Here is a 24,685-nt window from a genome sequence, read left to right as displayed (position 1 = left end):
GATTTACTTCTGCAGCAACTTGGAAACCACTAGATTTTTCCTTTAATCATCACCACTAGAGTTTGATCAGCCAAATCACTCAAGAGAAACTGAGAAGAACTTTGTGTCCTGAAAATACTATAGTTTGAAAATAAGTTTAAACGAGAGCTTGTTGTTGTTACACTTCACTTAAAATCAGTCAAAGCTGACAGATGTTTCATAAAGCTTCTGTTGCTTTATGGATGACTTTAGATCTGTAAACTCGGTAAATAGTTGTTGTTCAAGTTTGACGACAGGAAGAACAACATAAAGGTGTGTTTCATGTGAAGACATTAAAACCAACTCCTCGGGCACCTGTCTGTGTTTCTGACAACAAGCATGTATATATGAACTTCTAATCAGCTTCTAGCGTGACGGCAAGATTTTTGTTTTGTTCCTCATTGTGAGAAGTAAGTTTTGATTTAATCCATCAAAACTCAATTTCCTGTCTTTTCACTGCAGTCGATTTAACAGTGGAAAAACTTTATTGTGCAAACGTCAAAGACTTCAACTATAGAGGCAAAATGCTGCATGTAGCCAACAGAGAGAGGAAGGAATTGCTGATGGTATGCGCTTATAATGAATAGAAACACCTTTTACACCTTGTGTATGATAAAGTGAAAATCTTTTATGTAATTCCAGTGGACGCATCAGTCACTTCTATGCACAGCAGGCTGCTATTTTTGGCAGTGAAATTCCTCACACCATGCTTGCAGACACACACACTCGCTGATTAGATCAAATTCACGTTACTGTTAGTGTGACAGGCCACTAATGACTAATGTAAATTTAATGAATCAAACCTAGTGAAGTCATCCATCTCCCCATCTGCAGGGACCGTGAGTCCACAGTGTCAAACAAATCAAATAACGCCAGAAGAATGCATGAGATGGTCGGTTTCCATAGATACACTAATACGCATGAAAAGATCCAATATGACCAGATTTGTTTTTTATTTCCACAGAAATATGTTCAGTGCATGCACAAGTGGATGCAGGCAGCAGTGTGTGAACCAATCATGAAAATGTGGATGATTTTTATCAATAACCTCATAGTGTGAAATTGATTTCTGTAGCTGTCCTGACATAAACAAAGAAAACAATAATACCTTCTTTGCCCTCTACAGTGTGGTGAAGTAAGATAATTTGATTGCCTATATATCTGACACTGCCTTCATGTTATGCCAACCATACACTAAAAGACTTAAGTCACAGACTATTAGATTTTGCAAAGACTAGAGATCTTGCAGGACCACTAATTGCAAGATTACAAGTAGATTCCTTTAGAGATTATTTCCCATCCTGCTCCTGGTGAAAAAATTTACACCAAACTCCCTTTAAGAGCTTTGACATATAAACACTTCCTTACGTGTCAGCAAAAACACATAGCTCTAGACACACAAGACAAAAGATGTCACCTGTCAATAGAAGGGTTGGGTATCTTTTGGATTTGTTTTCAATACCAGCGCTACAGCGATACTCTAAAATGGTGGTTCCCAACTGGTGGGTCGCGATCCAAAAGTGGTTTGCGGGTCCATTCTGAATTGACCCCAAGTGACTCAAAAATGTGTGATGTTTGTAAAAAACACATTTCATTTTTAAGGACAGTGAATTTCTGGCACAGAACCTTTATTCAATAGTGTCATTTCCTGTTGTAGATTGAGTGACTAATGGACAGTTACTTGACAGAGACAGCAAACTAGTTCGACGATATCACCAAACGCAAGTATAATGCCTGATGTATTAAAGTGTTTGGAACGTGAACTAATGACTAAGGAGAAATCTGGACCCTGGGGCTGGACCAGTTGGGAACCACTGCTCTGGAAAGTTGAACAAAGAACGGTTTAAAGTACTCAAATATATTATATTTAAATCTAACCCAACTACAATAACATGTAATGACACTGACAGTACTAATTACAATATCTGTTAAGGTGGAGCTAAGATTAAGGAGAACAGATGGTCCACCTTAACAGTCCACCTTAAGGCAGCCTTGTCAGGCTAATTTCACTTGCTAATTTCTGAGCTAACCCACTTCACTTTAATGAGCAGGTAGCAAGCAAGACACGATAAATTATCTCAGGTCTTGAGGAGTTGTAGAATTTAAACTGTTCCGATGCTGCATAGAAAATAATTGGTGTCAAAGAACACATTTCCATGCAGACTATTTTTGAGCAGACAACTCTATGTCAAGCCAATAAGATGATCAATGACTCCTCTCATGGTCTGCATACAGAGTACGAGCTGCTGCCGTCTGGTAGAGATTTAAAGTGACTTGTTGCAGACATAGACCTGTGTCTATAAATCTGTTAAATAATGGCAGATAAAGCCAGAACTCGCATTGGGTTATCATGATTTGCTGATTTGTATTTTTGTAGAGGTATTTATTTATCTTTTTTTGTTTTTCTGTTATTGCTACGTGTATAATGTTTATATTTGTTTTATTTGTTTATGTCATGTGTTGTATGATGTATTTTTATGGCTCCAGCATGGATGTAGAGCTCAAAACAAATTTCCCACTTTGTTGGACAATTGAGTTAATCTTGATCTTGATATTCACTGACAAATAGCCTAAACTGTACACACATATTACTGCTACGTTTAACTTCACACTCTGCTCCAATCACCTCAGCCACACTGTCATACATCACCATCACACACAAGCTCTCTCTTTTTTGACTGCACACGTGCTACTTACACAATCTGGCACCAAAATGTGAGCTGTGAATTGGTCCGCTAGGTATCGGTCTGGTTTTGGTACCCAACCCTAGTTGACAGTATTCTTGTCAATTCAGCATCAGTACTTAAAGGGGCAATTGTTGTGCACTGCCTGTAGAGCAAAACAAAGTGTGTCATGAGCCACACCTCACTCTACCTCTGCTCTCCAACACACCCCCCTCGCCTCGTCTGTGCCGGCGAGTACCGCAGCATCTCCACAGACTATCACATCCAGACGGTCCCGGTGTTTCTTCCGCAGGCTCCGCTTCACTCAGCTTCACTCAGCTGCCCGATATACCCGCTGCTTCTTCTCACATTAACCTGAATAACAAACCAGGGCTCGGTGCTCCGGTTGGATCCAAACGGAGAGCCTAGCGGAGGCTAACTGGCTGTGTTGGCAGCTGAGTGAAGTGGAGCATGAGGAGGAAGCACCGGTTAGCCCCCGCTTTCACTGCAGGCAGATTCACTTGCCACAGGGGCGAGGAAATAAAACCTAAACAGCCAACTTAGTTTGGCTAAGTTTAGCAGTTAGCGATGTCTTTCACTCACTCTCGGTCTCTGCTGTGTTTAGCTATTTCCCTGCTTTCCTGTTAGCGTTAGCACTACTCGGCTGCCACGCTAACGCTCCAACTCCAACTGAGCCGGGAGCCGGGCTCACGGTCTCACGGACACTGTTGCCAACTCCTCAGTAAGAAAAGTAGCTATTGCCTGTCCTAAAAGTCACTAGAAGTCGCTAAATGACGTCATCGCCTAATTTGCATAATTGTCCATATGCATGTAATTGTAATGGCTGCTGTAGGAGAGAGGAATAACGTCATGGGAGAGACAAAAACTGAGTNATCAGAAAAAGTTGCTAGATTTGTCGCTAGTTGCTTTTTTGAAAAAGAGTCGCTAGAGGGGTCTGAAAAGTCGCTACATATAGCGACAAAGTCGCTAAGTTGGCAACACTGCTCACGGAGAAGAGTTGGAACATTAGCATGGCAGCCGATTAGTGCTAACGTCCCCACGTTTTTCCGCCAGGCTCAGTGAGTCGGAGCTGAGAAGCGTGGGGACGTTGGCGTTAGCACTAGTTGGCTGCCATGCTAACGTTCCAGGAGCCTGCTTCTCGGCTCCGGCGAGCTCTAGCGTGGGGACGTTAGCGTTAGCACTACTCGGCTGCCACGCTAACGCTCCGACTCCAACTGAGCCGGGAGCCGGGCTCACGGTCTCACGGAGAAGAGTTGGAATGTTAGCATGGCAGCCGATTAGTGCTAACGTCCCCATGCTTCTCCGCCAGGCTCAGTGAGTCGGAGCCGAGAAGCGTGGGGATGTTGGCGTTAGCACTAGTCGGCTGCCATGCTAACGTTCCAGGAGCCTGCTTCTCGGCTCTGGCGAGCTCTAGCGTGGGGACGTTAGCGTTAGCACTAGTCGGCTGCCATGCTAACGTTCCGGGAGCCTGCTTAAGCGTGGGGACGTTAGCATTAGCACTAGTCGGCTGCAATGCTAACGTTTCAACTCAGCTCACGGAGAAGAGAGGAATGTTAGCGTTAGCTCCCAGAGTCAGGGATTTCACATGAACGTACATGAACGCGCAGCCGGACCGGCTTGTAAACAATGGGCTGGAGATCAACACAGAGAGAGGGTGTGTGAGGTCATGCTATACTCCAGATGAAATTACACCTCTTATTCTTCACATAGCAATTTTTTAATTCCTTCAATCTAGAAATGATCAATTTCGTTTATTGCTCCTTTAAACTGTATTTGCTTACAAACTTATCATTTTGGATTTTCTACCTCAACTGGCAACCAGCTTTCATTGGTTAGCTGCAATGATTTAGTGGGAGAAGACTGAGGGAATGAGAGGTGAACTGTTTCAAAAATGAAGATGACCCACTAAAATAGGGCCGTTTTGTGGATCAGATACAGGCTGAATTTAAAACCAACTTGTTTACTCCACAACTCCACCAGTTTCTCCTCCCTTTCCAAAGTGCAAGAACACCAAGACTTGTTCATACCCTTGTGTCTCCCCACTGTCCCCTGCACATTAAGTGTCTACCCAGTGTGCTGCTTCCTGTTTGGTGCTTCATCATTGAACTTCATTATTTGCATGAACCAAGACTAAAAACACAATAGTATCATATGTGTTAGATTTTATCACAACGTCAAGACAAGAAAAAGACTGAAAACTCAAAAGACAGCTTGTGCTACTACTATACACCAGACGATCAAGATCACGGGAGCGTGCTTCAACTCCAGAGAGACTCTCATTATTTTATTCCGAGATCAGAAATTTGTCTGCAGCAGTGAAACTGCTTGAGAAGTCGATAAGTGTAAGGCTGGCCTTATATGTTGCTTTTACTGGCTCTCAGGGGAAAATGCCCACCACCGGATGTTAAAGATTTATTCTGCCGTCTGCAGGACTGATATTCTTCTACGGGCAGAACAGATGGCATGTGATGAATTTTACAATCTCATTCTCAGTGTATGTGAAAATTTTCACCATAGTTCAGTTTCAGTGCATTTATCAGCATATCATTATCCCCAGAATGATTGATTGATCTCGGTCCCAAACATGGTCTAGACTCAGACTGTATGAATGAGTGCTGGGCTTTTTTGTGTAAAGCACATGGTAAGGTGCCTCTGTTGACTTTAACACTCTACTCCAAGCAATAACTTCAAAATAGTGCACCTCTGCCTGGAGACTGTGGTGCTGTAATCTATCTCCAATTTCGAGGTGAGACAAGTACACCTTCCAGTCACACTCCAGGGACGAAGTAAGCACCCAGAGGTGATGACACAGTTCACTGTCAGCCTCCCAGTCTGGCTCTCTTCATCAGCTGGGAGCAGCGCAGAGGAGGGGAGAGGAGAGAGGCTTGTTGTTATGCAAGATCAGAAGAAAATCTCCATATGTTAATATTATGATTTAAATTCTATTACCACACACTCTCACAAACACAAGAAAGAGACTAGCAGAGCCTCGGGAGGACAGTTATTCTCTGTGGGCCTTTGGTTGACTTCGCAGGATCCTTTTTAGTAGTCATCTGGGTGGAAATAAAAAAGGCAAACAAACAAACAACAGCAGTGAGTCTTTTATTTCCATGAGACAATGACCTTCACTGGAAACATAAAGGTCATTGTGCTGCAACCTTTTATGGAAGAAAACTGTGACACCAAACCTGCCTATAATGATTTCTTCGCAGGAAAATCAGACATGAGACATTTGGCATTTTTTCAACTATATAAAAATCTAATGGACACATTTTATTTGGCTGTTTTGCACTATAAACCATCTGGCTGTGGATATCAAGGAATCGGGGGAGCTTGTCATGATAGTTTAATCCTCCCAGGCTTACACAGCTGATCTGCTGTGAGGATCAATTCCCTGGGGTGCAAAGGTCATCACTGACCTTGATATCATACAGTTCAGCGACCCACCCTTGTGTAGTTTCCTGATCCTGACTGTAAAAGAATCTTAACCTTTGACAGTATAAATTCCTGTCTTGTAAAGTGTAAAACCACTTCTTATAGATAAAGATTATAGTCACGTATTTATTGTTTAACTGCTGGTTCGGAGATTTAATCAGAGCAGAATTCTTATTAAGACTGATCCTGTATACAGACCTTAAATGACTCTTGGTTATTAGAAATGTCCCACCACATTTAAACTTGTAATGCAAAGTGGAGCCCCTTATTATTCAAGTACTCTTTAAGATAATGCATTGGGGCATTTTTAAAAACCCTGATATCTATTACAAAATCAAACCCACAGTTATGACTAAGATTTTAAGGTGTTGCATCCATCCTGCTAGTGTAGAAACAAGACAAACGTCTGCAGCCATGCTAGCAGCTCTGTAAAGCCCCGTTTCCACCAAGCAGTTCAGTTCAGTTTGGTGCACATTTTTTTGGTTCCACTGTGAAAAGTTGTGGATGGTACCAATGGAACCATTCTGTACCGTCCCCATTTTCGGGTACATAGCAACCAGATCTGGTACTAAAAGGTGGAGCTGTGAACACTGCAGTCTGTTGATTGGTCAATAGCGGACGGTCACTCTGCTCAGGGCTGAGTTGTGGCTGGTTTTGAGGCTCATGTAACCACAGTTCATACCGTGGAGAGTTTTACATAGAAAAGTAAAATATTACTATAAAATGAAAGGATGTTTTGCTGCCTATCGCAGCAGCTGGAGTTAAAAAAAAAAAAATTTCACTGGGCGGACTGCTGGCGAATTTTAAGGTGGAACGTTAACTTGTAGTGTTACTCAGTGCATGAGGTGACAACGTGAATCCCCCATCACAATTTAAATTTCAATTTTTTTTATTTTCTCTCTTGGATGACATACACTTTTAGTAATGAGTGGATCTTTAAGTGTTTACATATATTAATTTCGCCTAGGTTATGTGAACTGTGTATATTCTAATCCTCACTTGGAGGAAAAAAAAAAAAAAAGCGCTGTGGAGCGTCGTTCCTGTGGGCTCTGGCAACACTAAACCCCTGAGCTTGCCTGAGAAGGACTAAATGCGCAAACCCACTGTTTTTAAACAACCTATTGAGAGAGACTCTCACTGCAGCATGTTTTATTTTGTTCTGAAAATGTTAGCATGCAACCCTGTTCTGTGGACGATAAACAAGGTGCATACTTCCCTCTGTGTCACCAGTGATAAGGAAATACAGCAGGTGCTGGACGGAGCAGTGAGTGACAACAACCCCGCCCACATTTAAGGGTACTGTTTGTGGTGGAAACACTAAGTGGACCTAGGTTCTTGGTACCATGCCTGAAGGGTTACTTTTAGTTTCAAAGGCACCGTACTGAAAGTGTTTGGTAGAAACAGGGCCAAGCCTGCTTTGCTAATGTGCAACATCTACATGCTAACCTACTCATAGTGGCAATGCTAACATCCTGATGTTTTTTGGGTGCAATGATTACGATGTTCACTGTCTTGGTTCAGCATATTAGCATGCCAACTTTTTCCAATTAGCCTTTAACACAAAGTGCAGCAGAAGATGATGGTACAGTCTTTAGTTTTGCAGGTAATTGTATTGTTTTCTCTAGGATGGAGTTGTAGCAGTGCAAATTTTTTTGTGTCCTTGCCCCTCCTTTCGGCACCAGAAGGTCTGGGGCCCGTACAATATATAACATTAATATCTCTGTGAGGAAATCTGTCAGTTCACTTTGAGATTGACAGCTTTTGTACGTCACAGTGGTCCTTGCACATAGTAAGGCCCACCTCCAGGAAGAATACAATTGGTGCATTTGAAATACCTACTTTTTTTGTATGTAGATGGAGTTTTCAAATTTTTATTTCACAGTTATGTGTTTCTGTGGTTATTCCTGTTGCAGTGCAATATTCACTTGAAGCTGCAGGGCTGATCAGTTTTGCTGGCTTCATTGTTGACATTACCCGTTACTTGTTGTTATAATTGTTGTGCTGACATCATCAAGTAAGCGCAAAGTTTCTTGTTTATATGCTTTACTCACAGGTGTGTAAATTTCCCTGGATATGAAGCATCTACCGCACAAAATAACCTTAGTTTCTAAAGAGATAAGACAGAGCCTTCTCCTCTCCTCTCCTCTTTGACATGACAATGGATCTAAGATGAAAAGTTAAGGGATGACAAAAGTTATTTCACTTCACCCTGTGGGGAAAATAAATGTCTGAACTAAATTTCATGGCAATCTGTCCCGTAACTGCCAAGACATTTCACTCAAAACCACAAATGTCAACCTCATGGAGGCTTAAGAGGAAAGGTCAGACATCGCCATTGTCATTAGGATTCATCGTCTGGGATTCATGAATGTCTGTACAATATTTTCTGCCAAGTCATCCAGTAAATGTTGAGAACTTTGACCTGCTGGTAATGCTACAGCAGAGGAAAAGCTAGGGGATCAATTTGGGCAATCAATATCGGTGTTATATCGATACGGTGATATGCGACTGGGTATCATCTTAGGTTCATGATATCGTCAGTGTTTTTTTGTTTTTTTTTCTCCATAATGCCTCGCCGTAGGATCACCAGAGGCAGAGAGATTCATCCTCTGGGCACCATGACACTCTGCACATAATTTCATTGAATCCATTGAACTGTTTCTGAGACATTTCAACTGGGACCAAAGTGGTGGACCAACAGACAAACACTGCCGTCCATAAAGCCACACCGCCAGCAAATGAACCCTGCTGTTCAAAATAGTCCATAAAATAAAGATCGATTTTATGCCAGAAAACTGTAAAATTATGTCTATCTATGTTATGATACGCTATTCCTTTGAAATATAGGACTTCATCTTCTGGCTGTATCACATGCGGTATTTTTTGCCAGTGTTTGTGTGCTTTCCCATTTTTCCTCATGCAGCTAATGAGGGAGACCACATAATGTGCCTGAGCAGTATACTGTATAATGATGGAAACTGTCTGCGGTTCTGTGATAAACTTTGAAAGGAGGAAGGCTTGTTTGTGACAGCTGCCTCACAGCCAAAGTCTTGGCCGTCCAGTTATTTATAGAGAGCAGAAGGAAAGTCAAACAAAGTATGGAGCAGAAGCTGGGCAACTGAGACAAGAATCAAATGCCAGTGCTTTCTCAAATTAGTTTTTTAAACTCAAACTTCTATCAAGAACTAAAGAAAGACAGAAATAGCCTTGTCAAATTATTCTGTACTCCACCATGTAATATCAACCTATTATTCTGGACTAAAATATACAGTGTTTATGGAGGTGTATGCTGTTTTGGGTGGTTTTAAAGTGCCCACAGCTGAGAACAGCTCAGTGGGAATCAGTCAATCAGTTAGCCTGGCTCTACATGGGGAAGGTCATCAAGCTGGGAAGGGAATAGATTCAGCCGAGCTCATTCTGAAGAGGTTTCTATTTATAGCTTGTCATCAAAATATAAGTCCCACTGCTATCCCTGCAGAGTGTATAATAATGCAATGTATTAGCCATTCTGCAGCAGCCACTTTTGATATGTAGATTGAGGTGTTTGTCTTGTTGTTGTATTTACATAGACGTACACAAGTTCCACACAGACTCTTTATTTATTCAATGTACATTGATACACACCTTGATAGTACCATGCGGGTAAGAAAACTGCCTCTGGGTGAAATATTCTGTTCAAGATTGAAAGCTCAAGGCTAAGTTTCCTAAAAACAACCATCACTCTAACATCAGCTTTTGCTCCATCTACTCACACATACTCAGGTGTTTTTTGGGAAACGTAGTCCGAAGCTGTACAGAAAGGGATGTTGCAGGTTTAACTACTGAGGCTGGGATAAGTACAAAAACATATTCTAACACAAACACCAGCTAGACTTCATGATACATGGAACAGGACAGAAACCAGATTTTCTTTCTAACTCCTCCTGTTGCTTAATTCTTGATACAGCAGTCAAATAATAAATTATAGTAATTATAATAATAGGATAATGAAAATTCACAGACATGTCATATGATAAACAGGCTATTGCATTCGCTCCCCCCCAACCCCATCATAACCCCTGGAGTTCCAACAGGTATGAATTTGTTTACATGCAAATATCACACCATCGTCACTGTGCCGTCGCTTCCACCTGCCGTCTCTACACACAGTGGCAGAGCAGCGTGGTGCTCACTAGGACTTCTCATCGCGCTTCTTCTTCTGGAACTTCCTGAACTGGGACTGGATGGCGACAGCCGCCTTCTCGGTCTCCGGGTTTTCCATGTCGATGTCAAAGTCCTCTGGGAGGTCCGTCTTGGATGCATCTGGAAGAGAAAGGAAATTACTGGTTTTATTAACAGCAGAGAACAAAGAGCGGTCTGAATCACATGGCCATGTCCCCGCCCTTGGACAGCACTGTGCATCATAGCTTAGCAACTGTAACAAGGCAGGTCTCTCAATCTTTGGATTTCTCTAAATGCTACAGTCGTGTAGATTTTGGGTTCTAATAAGAGTCATAATAAATAAATAGTCAATAAAAACTTTGGAGGGTGTCATCTGTCAAAAACAGAACAGCAAAAGTGAAGGGAATGGATTAAACTGTGTGTTTGTGTTCTCTAATGTATGCCGCACTTGTTAGCATGTCCAGCTAACTGGCTTTCTACCATTACTCGTAAGGCTAAGGAGCACGTCATTTTCTAATTACATTCGTTTTTGTGGTTTCCGGTAATGTTATAAAAAGCTGTCGATCTTAACTGACACATCCACTGTGTAATATTCCTCCAATGCATGGTAGCAGGTCCTGGATGGTACTATATCAGGTTTATGTTTGCAAAAACCCCCTTGTCACGTTTAAAAATATAACCAAGTATGTAGCCAAACAGGGTTATTTTGGAACCAAATCGCAGTCTGAACCCAAATTTTTGTTATCACATGTAAAGGGCTAACTAGCTCTACACTGCAATAAAAAATATACATATTTATTTTCATGTCTTTCACATGGATCATCAGCTGGTGAGAAGGGTGACTTTTTGCCTGAAACATGCAGCTTTAGCCTCTGTCTTTTACATCATGTACGTAGTCATCGATTGCATAGTCAAGGCCCCTCTTACAGGGTTTTTGTTTTAAAATGAGTCAGCTTAGAACATTGAGTCCACCGAAAATGGCGTTTTCAACTAATTTGTGGAGCTAAGGTTAACTCAATTAGCTACCCAGCTAATACAATCTGCCAGTTACAGCTGTCATTTCAAGAGACAAAAGGGATAATTGCTGGTTGGAAATGAAAAGCTTTTTGGTTACCTCTCTCTGAAATCAATTGAAAGTAACCATGAATTTCAAGATTTAAATCTGGCACCGTCATCGCTGTGGACTATACATGCTGTGCAAGAACAGTGAGCTTGGAAAACAGGGATATGATTTCAACTACTACAATGTTCTTCTATATAAGGTTTGTACCATTTCTACCAGTCTTAAATGACACTGATTAAAAAACTTACAAGGACTCATTAGCTGATACTCTCAGAAAGTCTATCTCGACATTAATACTGACACAGTGAAATGCCAGCTGTTCATTTGTGAGTGTAATATAATGTAGTGTTGCACAGTGAATTTCCACTGGTGTTCCTAAACCCCATCCCTCATTATAACAGTGGAGCAGAGTTCCTATGAGGGAGCCCGAGCAGTTGTTTCAGTGGTCAAAGGCCAAAGCATGAATTGATCTCCAGTTCTTAATCCCCTCTGGAGCTCAGCCAACACTGACCAAGAGGGCACAACTGTAATCCCAGTAAAAACTGGTTTCAGCAGGCATTAGGAGAGTATTTTTATCTCCTGGTGAATGAAGACGTAAAGAACGTAGACGTAAAGAAGACTATTGAACGGATTAGAAAGACAATTTATTCCTGAATTAATCCACGGAAATGTATGTTTGACTCAACCTGGACACGCTGTGATTATGTTGTGACTGGACCTGGTTTTAAACAGGAAATGTACAATGTACGGCAAGTATTTTAAAATGCACAGCACCATGTAATCATTTACACATACGATAAAAACAGCAGTTATTTGTCTTCTATTGACTAAAATGTGTGATGTGCATGTGCATGAACGTGCTGCTGAAGGGAGAGCAGCTGAGCTGGAGGCTATAATGAAGCGGGGATATTCAGGACCTGGAAAGGCCACGACAGGCTAACATTTACCGAAGCAGGTTTCACTGTGACTCCGACGTTTGTCTGCGACAGCTTATTTTACCAAGAATAACAATCAGGAAATATGTCTTTCTCAGGCTCTGTGAAATCATGATCCTTGTTCTGCAATATACAGGATGATTATGACTGACTTACTTTGTTTATATAAAGTGTCGCTAATGTAAGCTTCGTTTTATCAGTCCCTGTTTGGCCATTTACCAGTCGGCACTGACTGACATTAATGATTCTCACGTTGAGATGAAACGTAATCATCAGTTAGCTGTTTTAACCTTTTAATATTTCAGAGGAACTAATTGTTTCTCTCCAAAGCTCAGCATGGGGGCTGTTCCTCTTCTCTGCCTTACAACACTCCTGCAAGGCACTGACCTGCTTGAGTTTGATCAGCAGAGCCTATAGTGTAGATAAACACACATGTCAGACAGTGAGGAAGAAGAGGAGAGATGGGTGATAGAGGAGAACTGAAGGCAGAAAAGCAGAGAGGCGACTCGTGTATTGACTGTGCAGCTAATCCTCGGGTTCCCTCTGGGCTGAGCTTGAGTACCTCTCTCTTGCTGCTCAAGGAGGAAACACTAACTGCTGTTTCAAGCCGAATCCTGCATTAATTGATATTGAATTTTCCAACGCTCTAATGCCTGCTGCTTTCGCCCCAGCAGCATTAGCTATCGAGCTGTGCCCTCCTCCGTGTCAACACCAGACATGTTCATAATCTTTGTAAGACAAGCCGGTGACATTTTTTTTTAAAGATGTCTGGATCATCGGAGTCGAGGCGCACGCAGGATGTGATCCAGCGCTGCCTTTAAGTGTTGGAAGGAATATTATAATTGTGACAACAGAGAATGTGTGGCTCAAAAAAGTAATTGAAGAAGTCAAGTGTTTTTTTGTTCTAGTCAGAGACACTTGTGACTTATGGCAAATGGTTATACATATATGCTTCAGTGAAAGTGCCTATTAGATCATCAAAGCATCTGTAGTCCTGATTGGTTACACATCATGAGTAATAGCCTATCAGCATTACTGATGGCTACTGTAGCTCTGACAGGCAAAGACAAACACAGACTGGAGCTGCTCCCATGAGCGAGCCGAGCTGAGTGTCAAACATCAGGCAGCAGATATTACTGAAGTTGTAATAAACATCACAACCCTCTATGCTAACGTTGCAGGAACACCCAGTGCTTCTGCTGGTAACCATCTGCCACAGGAGCAAAAAATAATCACAAGAGAGAAATAGTATTTACTGGATGTACGTTAACTCCTTGATTACTAATAATGGCCGACTCCTAAAAACTCGTTTGGTTTGAGAATAAAAAAAAAAAGGTTCAGCTCTTTTAGGGAAGTCAGAATCCAAGTAGCAACAAGGATACTGCTGGGAGCACGAATTCCCCCGTAATAAAGGTTTTATACCAGAAATGCAGAATATAAGTGGAGTTTGGGGTGGTGGAGGGAGCTGTGTCATCATTGGCATTAGCAGTTGATATGATCACTCTGTGCACTTGCATTACTAGTCAGCTGATAACCACACGGCTATGAAGGAGCCAGTGATTGTGAAACATAAACGGCAATCAGCTAATGCAAGCGCGACTTCAGTGCTCTGCCTGAACGTTCACCTCTGTGTGCTTTGTATTTTCATCTGGAGGGGAAAATTAGGTTTCATCAGCACTAATGAAAAATGCTTTTTTTTTTTTTTTTTTTAAAGAAAAATAACTTTACATGGCTTATTTTCAAAATATCTTTTAGTTTGGTGATGTAATTTTCTTCGTTCAGTCCGACAATACAGCACATAGTAATGTTTTTTTAATATGCAATCATGAGTCAGTGAAAATATGTGTTATATTGGTATCAGGGATAGGAAATGTCTACCTGAATGGCATATGACGCTGTGAAACAAACATCCCAAACGACGATGACATCATGTTTATGGGGGGATAGTTATGTTACAACTTTTTACTCTTTAACTCTTTATGCATTACAGTGGCACAGTTGTCAGGGCTGTCTGGACAAAAATGGTCAGAACAAAGGAAAAAGTTGCACATCTATTTCCAAACAGGTGCGTAGGAGAGGGAGGAGCAGAACACAACTTGTAGAAGAAACTCCTGCACACTGTCTAAATTGCAAAAATAATGACTTTAATGCTGCAACGTTTCGTGATTAGACTTTCATCAGGCAAAACCAGATGACCAAAATGGTACCGGGATGGGGGACATGGGCTTTTAAATCACAATTGACCTATGGCTAAGTCCCGCCCTCAAACGCGATGAGCCAATCACAGTGCGTATAGCCATTCCCATACACTCGGACATTCTCTGCCTGGACGTTCATTGAAATGCATTACAGAAAGTCACTTTTGTTCAGTTTTATGAGCTTTTTCGGAGATTTGAAGTTTGAAAATGGTCAAACGGTGTGCATGGGGTACATGCAACTCCGACACAAGGTATCCTGAGAGGCTGGGCGACGAGGTGTATTTTTTACACTTTAAACCACATCTCAACAGAGAAAAGTGTCTCCTTTGGATAAAGTTGTGCGGTAACGTTAGACCACAACATCAACTCAACATGAATAAGATTAACAAAGATGTCTATATCTGTTCTAAGGTAAGTCAACATTGTGTTTGAGGCAACATATTGTCACTTTGCTGGAAAGAAATATAAAGTTATCTTTAACATCTCTAGCTAACGTTAGCTCTTAGCTGCGTTGTTCATCATGTCACCTTGTTTGCTGGGAGTTCATTAGCCTATGCTGGGAGTTCATTAGCCTATTTTGTTCTAGTTTTGTACTTTGGTGATCGTACATCATTGTTAGCTGTTGTCCAAAGGGCTCTAGTTAAGCTAACGTTAACTTCTGGAGCTTAGCTTCATTAACTTATCTGTAATGGCAGAGATAACAAAGGTTGGCAAACGTTATGCTGAATGATTCAGTGTAAATACTGTAGCACCAAACTAACGGAGAGACACTCTTGGTAAAGATGGTAAAAAGGCCGTTATCCTTTTCTCATATTCTGAGCCAAAAACCTTAACTTCAGTGGCACTTTAACTTGTTGTCTTTGATGGTGACGGCAACCAGATGCGGTTCACAAGCGTACACTGTGACCTGTAAATTTTGGCTTGTAATTTAAGCTTTTCATCGACCTTCTCAACAATAAAATGATGAATATATCCCTCCAATGCGTAGTTTAGGCCCTTTTGGTTACTTCTCAATGACATCTGATCGTTATGTCCCCAAAAATCATCAATTGCCTCCTGCGAAATGCCACGTACTGACACCTGCCATAGCGCCGGTCACTGAATGTTGATAGTTTGTCCGAGTGAGTGGAGGGGGGGCGTGGCTTAGCCATAGGTCAATTCCAGTCTTAGTAGTCGATGACTGACAACCGTTGACGATGGACAACCCTAGTTGGCATCCATCTAGTTTTTGATACTCATATAAACAGCCTTTGAGAGCGATCACTTCAGAGCAACATTTTCTCTACGTTGTGTATCAATATGAGTGTCAGCCAATTCAATGAAGCTCTCAGTCATGCATGTGCTATACACGTTTTTGTAACAGCGCAAACTAATCAAGTCCAGTTTAATATTTAAGAGGAATCATTTATCTAAAGAGAACCATCATCATCTTGATGAAGGCTTCGAGTCCTGAGGGCAGATTTTCATAAATTTTTATAAGACAGGAGGCAGTGGCTGAATGTGACAATGACGGATCATTCGTCTCCGTTTGAGGATTCATCTCCTCCTCAACACACATACACACACAACGGATTATCAAACCTATTACCTCTGGCAGCACTTTCAGTGTCCCTGTCTTCACCTAATGGGAGTGTTATATCTGCTGTCAGAGTGCCAGTTTGGATCATCTTGACTGCGCTTTCAGCAAGGGGGAGAAAAATGTTTTTATTTATGGTGTTGGTGTGTGGCAACGACTGGAATAGAGGCTTACATGCTTCTAGGTTTGAGGCTCAATGGATTTACTTTCTCCAGACATGACTTTCCTGCATGTTGCCAACTTTATCTATAGTTTAGATGGAATGGGATCATGAGTGACATGATAAGACCACTCCTGGTTGGCTGTCTTTCAAAATGTCTTTTAAAAGCTGCTCCGAAGCCCAGTGAAGGCTGGGACGTCTTATTGATTTCACTGCTTAAAACCAGTTGAGCCATGAGAGGGATTTGTGGAAGCGGAGGACGGGAGGCATTAAAGACGGACTTTTAGACCTTGAGACAAGAGGGACAGATTGTAGAAAGTAAAGTTAGACTTGGTATTAGAGTGTTGTATGCAGTGTGTGGACATCTGTTCGGGCTTAAGATGCTGCACTTGTCACTTAAATGTTCCTGGCTGCATATTTGAACTTTGCACTTTTTCCTAAGCTGCTAGTCAGAAAAAAGTGAATTAAGGTAATATGTATTATCCATTCTATGCACTGGATTTTTGGAAAGCTACTGTTTTAGCAGTATGAAATGTAATTATAGGTGGAAAAAATATTTAGTTTAAGCTTAAAAATTGTAGATGACTATCTTCATTATCGAGGAATCACATCAGTTATTTATCAACTAAAAAGTAAAACATTTACTGTTGTCAGTTTGTCGGTTACAAAGCTAAAAGGGCTGCAATAATTAATCGATAAAGTAACTAGTTGGCATCTATTAAAGCGACACTTACCTTTCTGGAAATTTTACGCTTTTCTTTGTTTAGATAAAAACTCATAATTATACCTTTCTCATATGGTTCTAAAAAAACTCTGACCAAACATTGCATTCAGACCGAGTGCAATAATTGGCCGAGCATCCTGTCTGTCTTCCCCACGTGGAGGCCTCCGACTGACGTAACCGCTTGCATGACATCTCTCTCCCACCTAGTTTGCTTCTAATATAACATATAACATTATATGACAACACAGCATCCAGTTGCTAATGGCTGACATGAGCCTACTGTAACGTAGCCTCTGAAACATTAACGTAATCTTCCTTGTGTGTTTCCACTTACTAGTTACGTTAACGCTACTATCTAACGTTAGCACTGTAACCTTATTCTAAAACTCATCAGTCATCACTGACTCCAGTTGAGTTTTCAAACTCAAAATTTTGATAATCGATTAAACAATTTGGGTAGTTTTGTAAGAAAAATAAGTCAGAATTTTCTGTTTCCAGTTTCTTGAATGTGAATGTTTTCCTCTTCTTTTTTAACTCATTGACAGTACACTGACTATCTTTGGGCTGTCGACAAAACCAGACATTTGAGGACGTCATCTTTTCACCATTTTTCTTCACATTTTATAGAGCTAGACTGAATCGAGCAAATAATCAACAGACTAATCAACAATGAAAAAAGTGTTAGTTGCAGCTCTACAGGTAAATTTAGAGCTAAATTAAGTTCTGTTTTTAGTTTTGCTTGTGTGTTTTTACTGTTTATCCTAGAAGCACTTTCAAGGCATTACTTTGGTCTCTTGTGGCGGGTATCTGTCACTGTTGACATTTAATCAACTATTATTAAGTCTTCAAAAAAATGATTTTTTTTTTTAACTGTTAATATTGTATACAGTTATGATAATTAAATTAGTTGTAGCCTGAACTGCCTTCCAAACAACATATACATATATATATGTATTGGGGATGCACGATAATATCGGGACGTCACCTGTGTCATGCCGATATTGGCTTTAAAATGAATCCGACAACATGCTTTTTTTATTTTGCACAATAAATGAATACTACATACATTGAAAAACATTCTATTTCATGTCTCCATCTGCTTGTGGGCCATCACAATACGAGCATGCAGGCATAATATGATAGTAATTCCACTACAGAAGGGACTTCATGATCACTAAAATTGGTGGAGGAGGGGAAAAAAGTGGATATATCGATGGTGGTATGGGTTATCGGCTAAATAAGATGTTATATATCAGCATATGGCATATCAGCAAAAAAAATACAAAATTATGCATCCCTAACATATATATATATATATATATATATATATATGTGTGTGTGTGTGTGTGTGTGTGTGTGTGTGTATATATATACTATATATATATATATATGTATGGTGGTACTCCCCATGATCCCGNATGTGACACAGACACACGCACTGCATTTGCATTTTAAATTACTCTATCCCAGGGAGGTTTTGAGAAACCCAAGTTCTGATTGCCTGATTTTTGGGGGGAATTGGTGGATATTGTAATCTGTTGTTTGGACTCACAGGTTTCCAAACTAATTATGTTTCTCATCACTGTTTTAAATTTCATTATAATTGCCTTCCATCTTGTCATTCATGTAACTTCTAAAAAAGCTACTGAAGCCATATTGATTGAGGCACTGCTGTAACTGGAGTGGTCAAAACATGTAAGAAGAATGTAAACATGTAAAAAGACATCATTCAAAGCTGAAAGTCCGGTCCGGTGTGTGTGTGTGTGTGTGTGTGTGTGTGTGTGTGTGTGTGGTGTAAAAGTGTATGTATTTATGTGCCTAGGAATGTGTGTGTATGTGCACACTGTGTCCGTCTGTGGCTGAAAGTCAGTGTGTGAAAGTTGAAAGGAAAGTATCAGCGACCCCTCAGGCCTTCACACACCAGAGGGGTAGCAAAGCGTGAGAGGGACCACGGCGATCAATACACAAATGCTCATGAAGGACTGGTTCTTTATTGATTGCTACTGTGTGCTCGGTTTTTCCATTGTGTGTGTCGACTTTTATTTTGCTCTGCCGAGGGAGTGTCTGTGTAACCTACTTGGATGTGATCATGCATTCTAAAAAAAAAAAAAAAAACGTGGGTTGTTCAAAGACCTACAGAGGAAATGTGTGGTTTCAGCTCTTTCTAGCACTGAATGCTTCTGAAACAGCAATATGGTGTGATTTACTAACAATATCTGACAGAATAAGACAAATTCATTATGGCTATAATTGAGTACAGTAAAGCTAATTAAAAAAGTGTGTCGAAAATGGGTCATCTTCACTTTTGAGAGCTTGTCGCCAGCTAATTATAAAAGGATGACTTTGATCTCTAAGGTGAGCCAATTTGAAATTACGCCTGTGCCTGTTTGAATCGAGGGGGGAGGTGCTGTTGGCGTAGCAGTTTCCACATTGTTCTTTGACAATACTGTTCAGGCTTAACATTAACATAAGGAAATGGAGCATTTTTAATCTATGAGCAGGCAGATGGTTATTTCACATATGATAACATCATACCAAAGGATTACTGAGTGCTATGCCTTAACGTTCCTGTCAGTGTGGTTTGTTTATACAGTCTGATGTAAAGCTGTAGTAAGCTGATGCTGCCCTGGCTGTTGACATGACCGGGACAGTCTGTGTTGTGGTCAGATTCAAAAGGTCAGTTAACATATGGAGTGTATGGCCCAAATACACAACATCTGGACTCCAACCATGTGGACCAATGTCATATAAGACGACTTTTAAGGGGCAGGGACTGAGCCTTTGAGCATGTTGCAATCAGTGGTGGAATGTGACAAAGGACATTAACTCTATTTTTGTATTTATTTATTTATTCTTTTTAAATAACTTTATTCAGTTAGACCTGGGTACTATATATTTTTTCATATCTTCCTATTATTTCACCCAGGTATACGGTATATGACTGTATTTGTGTGCAACACATTCTCACTCCAACCTCGTCACATATCAACGTTTGATCGTGGACTTTCCACATCTAGATCTGACGTGCAAGGTACCCTGGGTGCGCTGGTTGTTAACGTTGGGTCCATGTCATTGGTCCGACATCCCATTAGTCCGATGTCCCGTTGTTCCGTTATGTGATTATACTAGGCTATACTGTATTTGTGTACCACAGAGGATCAGCAAACGCAACAAAAGTAGGCTACTGGTCGAGATACAAGTGCCATAGAGAGAAGAGAGTGAAACACCATAACCTCCTGTTATTAACTCTGGGGTCGGGGTTGTGTGGGGAGCTCTCCGCGGTGCTGAACGGCTCCCGGCGGCTCCGTGACCGGCTCTGGGTCAGCTGGGAAAAGCTTGAGGCGAAGCAGGCTCACGGCTTATGTGTTTGTCACTTTCTTTTTCATTTTAACCCACACCATGATCTTTTCCTAACCCTAACCAAGTGGTTTTTGTACCTAAACCTAACCAGACCTTAACCACAGGGCATCATGATGATTTCGGAACAACGGGACTTTCGGAACAATGGGTTTAATATGGTCGGAACAATGGGATGTCGGACCAATGGGCAGTTCCCGTTGATGTTCTGGGCTGCATGTCAAGTTCTGTCTGTTACATGCATTGTAGTTTTTCAAAATATACTTCCATTTTCACAGGAAATGTACCGTTTGCATCTGTCTCTTTCAAAATAAATGCACTATGTCGGTACAAGACCGCAAATTGACGTTGTTTCCTTCAACAAAAAACGCACATGGTTATGTTTGGGCAACAAAAGCACATGGTTGGGTTTAGGAAAAATAGAACAGAGTTTGGTTTTACAATCTTACGGGTAGCAAACACCGACCTACCAAGTGAAAGTAGGTGAAAGTCCCACCTACCCTACTTGGACTGTCACTGCCTTAAATTTTGTTTTGTCCTGCCGCGTTTCCCCCTGATGCTACCAGCCAGGCATGAAAGGATGGCTTTTTTTTTGTTGGTGTCTGATGCCGCAAGTCACTGACGAAGCGCCGGATTTCAACAACTTCGGAGTGAGACTGTGTTGTTGGTGTGCAGAGAGATGGAATTACCAGCACTCTGATAACTCATGTTATATTTAACTTTATGTTCATTGCCCCAGCACTAACTCGATCAAAACAACATAGAGTCATTCCATAATCACCAATCTGCTGCCACGAGTTTCTGTTTATAACTCAAATACAGCCACCACCCACTCACTTATTCAGCTAGATTCACTGTTGCATCGAGTATTTCTTTTTTTTTTTTTTTCCTTGAGAGCTGTTAAGTTACTGTCGATAAAGCTCCACACATCCTTCAGATTTTCCAAATTAAATTTCTCCAAGGAATGAAAGGGTTTATACCCTTTGAGCTGCTGGAAAACTTTTAATGTTAAACATTATATTCCTTCCTGCATTGAGCTTAACTAGCTGTGTTTTTCATACATGTGTTCTTATGCACATTTTAAAGTATCATGTTAGAAAAGCTGTATGGAAATGGAAAAATGCAATAAAACCTCCTCAGTGGGGTGGTTTTATTGCATTTTGTTGCAAACGAGTTGATGCACGAAATCTGATATGAAAACACCTTTAGCAACTAAGTTCTGATGTAGCAAACATTTAACTGATCAGCTATCTCGTCTTCCTGGATATTCCCATAACGACATGATTTGTCTTTGTCTCCAGGCAGCTTGAAACCGGGCCAGTAATAGCTGACATGAAGGAGCAATGAAAATACGCACTTTTTTTTCTCCCGCAGATAGGTAAGGCAACTTGCTTTGTCTCCAATTCACAACCTCTACTTCTTCGACCCTGTTTACTGGCAGAATATAGCCATGTGTAGTGTAGTCTATACCACCAGCTTCTTATGTTTATCTGCCCCAAACCAGTTGATGGAAAGGGTCTTTAATCGCATTTCTTTTTTGCGGCATTAAAAAGTTCACTTAAATTTCACTTGACAATTACATGGAAATGTGACCACTGATGAAAAACGGCAAAATTAATGCGCAAGAATTGAGTAAATAATTCAGAATGGTAGTGTTGGTGAAGAGAAACTCCGACATGCCTGTTGTTGTTGTTGTTGTTGTTGTTGATGGAATCGGTGTTGTCATTGGAAATGTACATTATACAGATAAACACAGGAAGTTTTGAGATTGCCTTAGTAACAAATTATAACAAGCAGATAAAAAAACAGGGAGGCTTCTATTCAAAATATGATAAAATATGATTAGAAAACACAGGAAATCAGAAATAGAGGTCTGTCCCTTATATATACCAGTTTCAAATAAAGGTCTGGTTGTCTCTGCACTAACTAATAAAGAATTTACACTAAAGTAATATTTTATTAAGTCCACCTCAACCAGCTCTGACATTAAAGTACCTCAATACATCAATGCATCGGTAGTAGTGATCCAATAATTAAACACAATAAAACACAGTAACAGAGGCTGTTCTGCATTTTAAGCACCTTTATTTTGTTGCTGTTAATTCTTCTGTACTTTTCCTCTTTGAAACAACACACTTGTTTATTTTTACACTTCAGTATTGCTTCTAAAGTAAAGGATCTTAATGATCCAAGTTTTCTTAATTACAAAATAAACATCATCAACATGAACGCTGAATGTCCCCTGACTTTGAATGTCCCCAGTGCGGTTTGTATTTTGTGTCTGGAAATAAACAGCAAGATGCAGCAGAGCGTAAAAAGTTTGATTCAATTGTTTCCACTTGATAAACATTCAATCTTGTGCCGTTATCTTTACAATAAACACTGCCATTGTCCAGCTGCCCTGTTAGTGCTGTTGTCAGGTAAACAGCCTGTGCAGCATCACTCAGGTGCATCACGGTTGCATGTACTTGTACTTTACCAAAGAGTTTGAGTGAATATGAATACATCTCTGTGTGGCTGTCCTTGAGCCTGTGAGAGGTTGTCTCTACAGACTGTGTGCTGGGGGTATGCAGAGTGGGCGAGAGTCAATAGCAGCGTTACTCCCTCCTCGCCCACTCTAAGAGCTCTCTCTCTCCCAATCTCTCTCCACATTGAGAGGCACGCTTCAGACACGCTGGGAAAGCAGTTTTTCCAGGCATCAAATTAATTGTCAAGGTCAGACAACAAAGGAGTGCTTTGTGTGTGTGTGTGTGTGTGTGTGTGTGTGTGTGTGTGTGTGTGTGTGTGTGTGTGTACTGTAGGCTGTGTACTTCCCCTCACTCTTTTTATTAAGTGAACAGAAAGGTGGACCTGAATCCTACAGGCAGTGAAAAATTAGACTCCTGCAGCACAGTGCTTCAACTCAGCCAACTGCTCCAAGTAATCTGGATCCCATTAATTGGTGTTGGTGAATAATACTGCTGAAAGGTGACACTTTTTAACAGGGTGATTTATTTTCTTTTTTTCAAACAGGGTCTAAGCCGGGTTTAAATCTTCCTTCAATCATGAATAACGTGGCATTTATCTAACATGCATTTCAGGTGGTTACTGGCTATTTATAAAGATAGAGGATTATTCCTCACCCTTTGAGATGGACTGTTTTAAGAAATAGAAAAATCAACCAAGATTATTTGAGGTTATTCTTAAAGGAATATTTCATCCACAAAATGACAGTCTGTAAGTCAGTTAGTTAGTTACCTTGAATTTGTGAAGTAAACTTTGTTTTGCTCTCATGCCTTGACCATGCCATGTGTACTCTTCTTCAACATTTTGTTTACTTCCTGGATTTTTCCCACATGGAAATTCTGACCAATCATGAGCAGCTTTCTCGTGCAAAGCATTTTATCTGGTCCGCTTGTAAATGCTGCCGTGAGAACACGAACTGACTCTAGACAATTATACAACTTAATAACAAAATTAGTCCTGGATTTGGACCAAAGCAAGACAACTGTAGGTCTGAAAGCACCCTTAATCAAAACATCTGTACTCGTACCGTATAATCAAAGTCTCATTTAACCTACTCGTACAGTCAGTACTTACCAAATGAGACTTGGATTATACTGTTCAAGTTGTGTGAGAGTTTGTAAATGGATGTTCTTTTAAAGTTTTGCTCTTGTTAAGCATGATCCCCAATCTGTTTGCCATGGAGGCATGTGAGAAAATAAAGTTTCCTTCAGGAATTCAAGGCAACACGGCACAACTAACTGATTTGCAAGTAATCATTTTGTAGCTGAAGTACTCCTTTAATGCTTATTCCCTTCTTTATCACATTTTTATAGTCATATTTCTGATGTCACAGCGGCCTGCCTGTCACTTGCATGTAAAACCAACACGGCCATGGGAGGGTCAGCTGTGCCTTTTTTGACCTCTTCAGACTGAGAGTCTGTGAAGTTTCTGAAGGTGCAGTGCCAACATTGATCTCCTGTTGATCTATAGGCTAAAAGGGGGAATACAGTAAGTCAGGAAGGCAGATAGACCACAAGCCTCATTCTTCTTGCAGCCATCTCAAACTGAAGTGGTGCTGAGTCAGGGCAACGCACCAAATCACTGCCATGATTTAGACGAGGTGAAAGCAGGGAAGATATTAGTTTTCTCGTTGAAGCTTTTATTTGCTTCGCTATGATAGGTTTAATGACCGAAAGCTCAACAATAAACATGATTTGTAATGCACTTGGTGCGTGGAGCTGATCTTTATTTCCCCCAGGACAGAAATGATGCAGGCAGTCTATCTCTGCTCAGGGAGGCAATCATCAGAGAGTTGGATTTACAGGAGCTGATGGTCATCTCAGTTTTGTCTCCCGGTGTCTGTATTATTTTACCCAGCTGAGTCAGGAC

At 40.8% G+C, this 24,685-nt stretch overlaps 1 protein-coding gene across 1 annotated transcript in view; it reads right to left on the bottom strand.

Annotated features, from left to right (window-relative positions):
• Positions 1-9,717: 9,717 nt before the first annotated feature.
• Positions 9,718-24,685, bottom strand: part of pcp4b (Purkinje cell protein 4b) — a 47,026-nt gene continuing 32,058 nt past the window's right edge. The window contains exon 3 of the mRNA XM_050072252.1: positions 9,718-10,439. Within this exon, the coding sequence (XP_049928209.1) occupies positions 10,309-10,439 (131 nt within the window). The 3' untranslated portion in view covers positions 9,718-10,308. The remainder of the gene's footprint in view (positions 10,440-24,685) is intronic.

The sequence above is a fragment of the Epinephelus moara genome, chromosome 2 (genome assembly GCF_006386435.1).
Source record: "Epinephelus moara isolate mb chromosome 2, YSFRI_EMoa_1.0, whole genome shotgun sequence".
NCBI classification, from domain to species: Eukaryota; Metazoa; Chordata; class Actinopteri; order Perciformes; family Serranidae; genus Epinephelus; species Epinephelus moara.
Note: the sequence above shows the minus strand (reverse complement) of the source record. Positions and strands in the feature narration are given on the sequence as shown.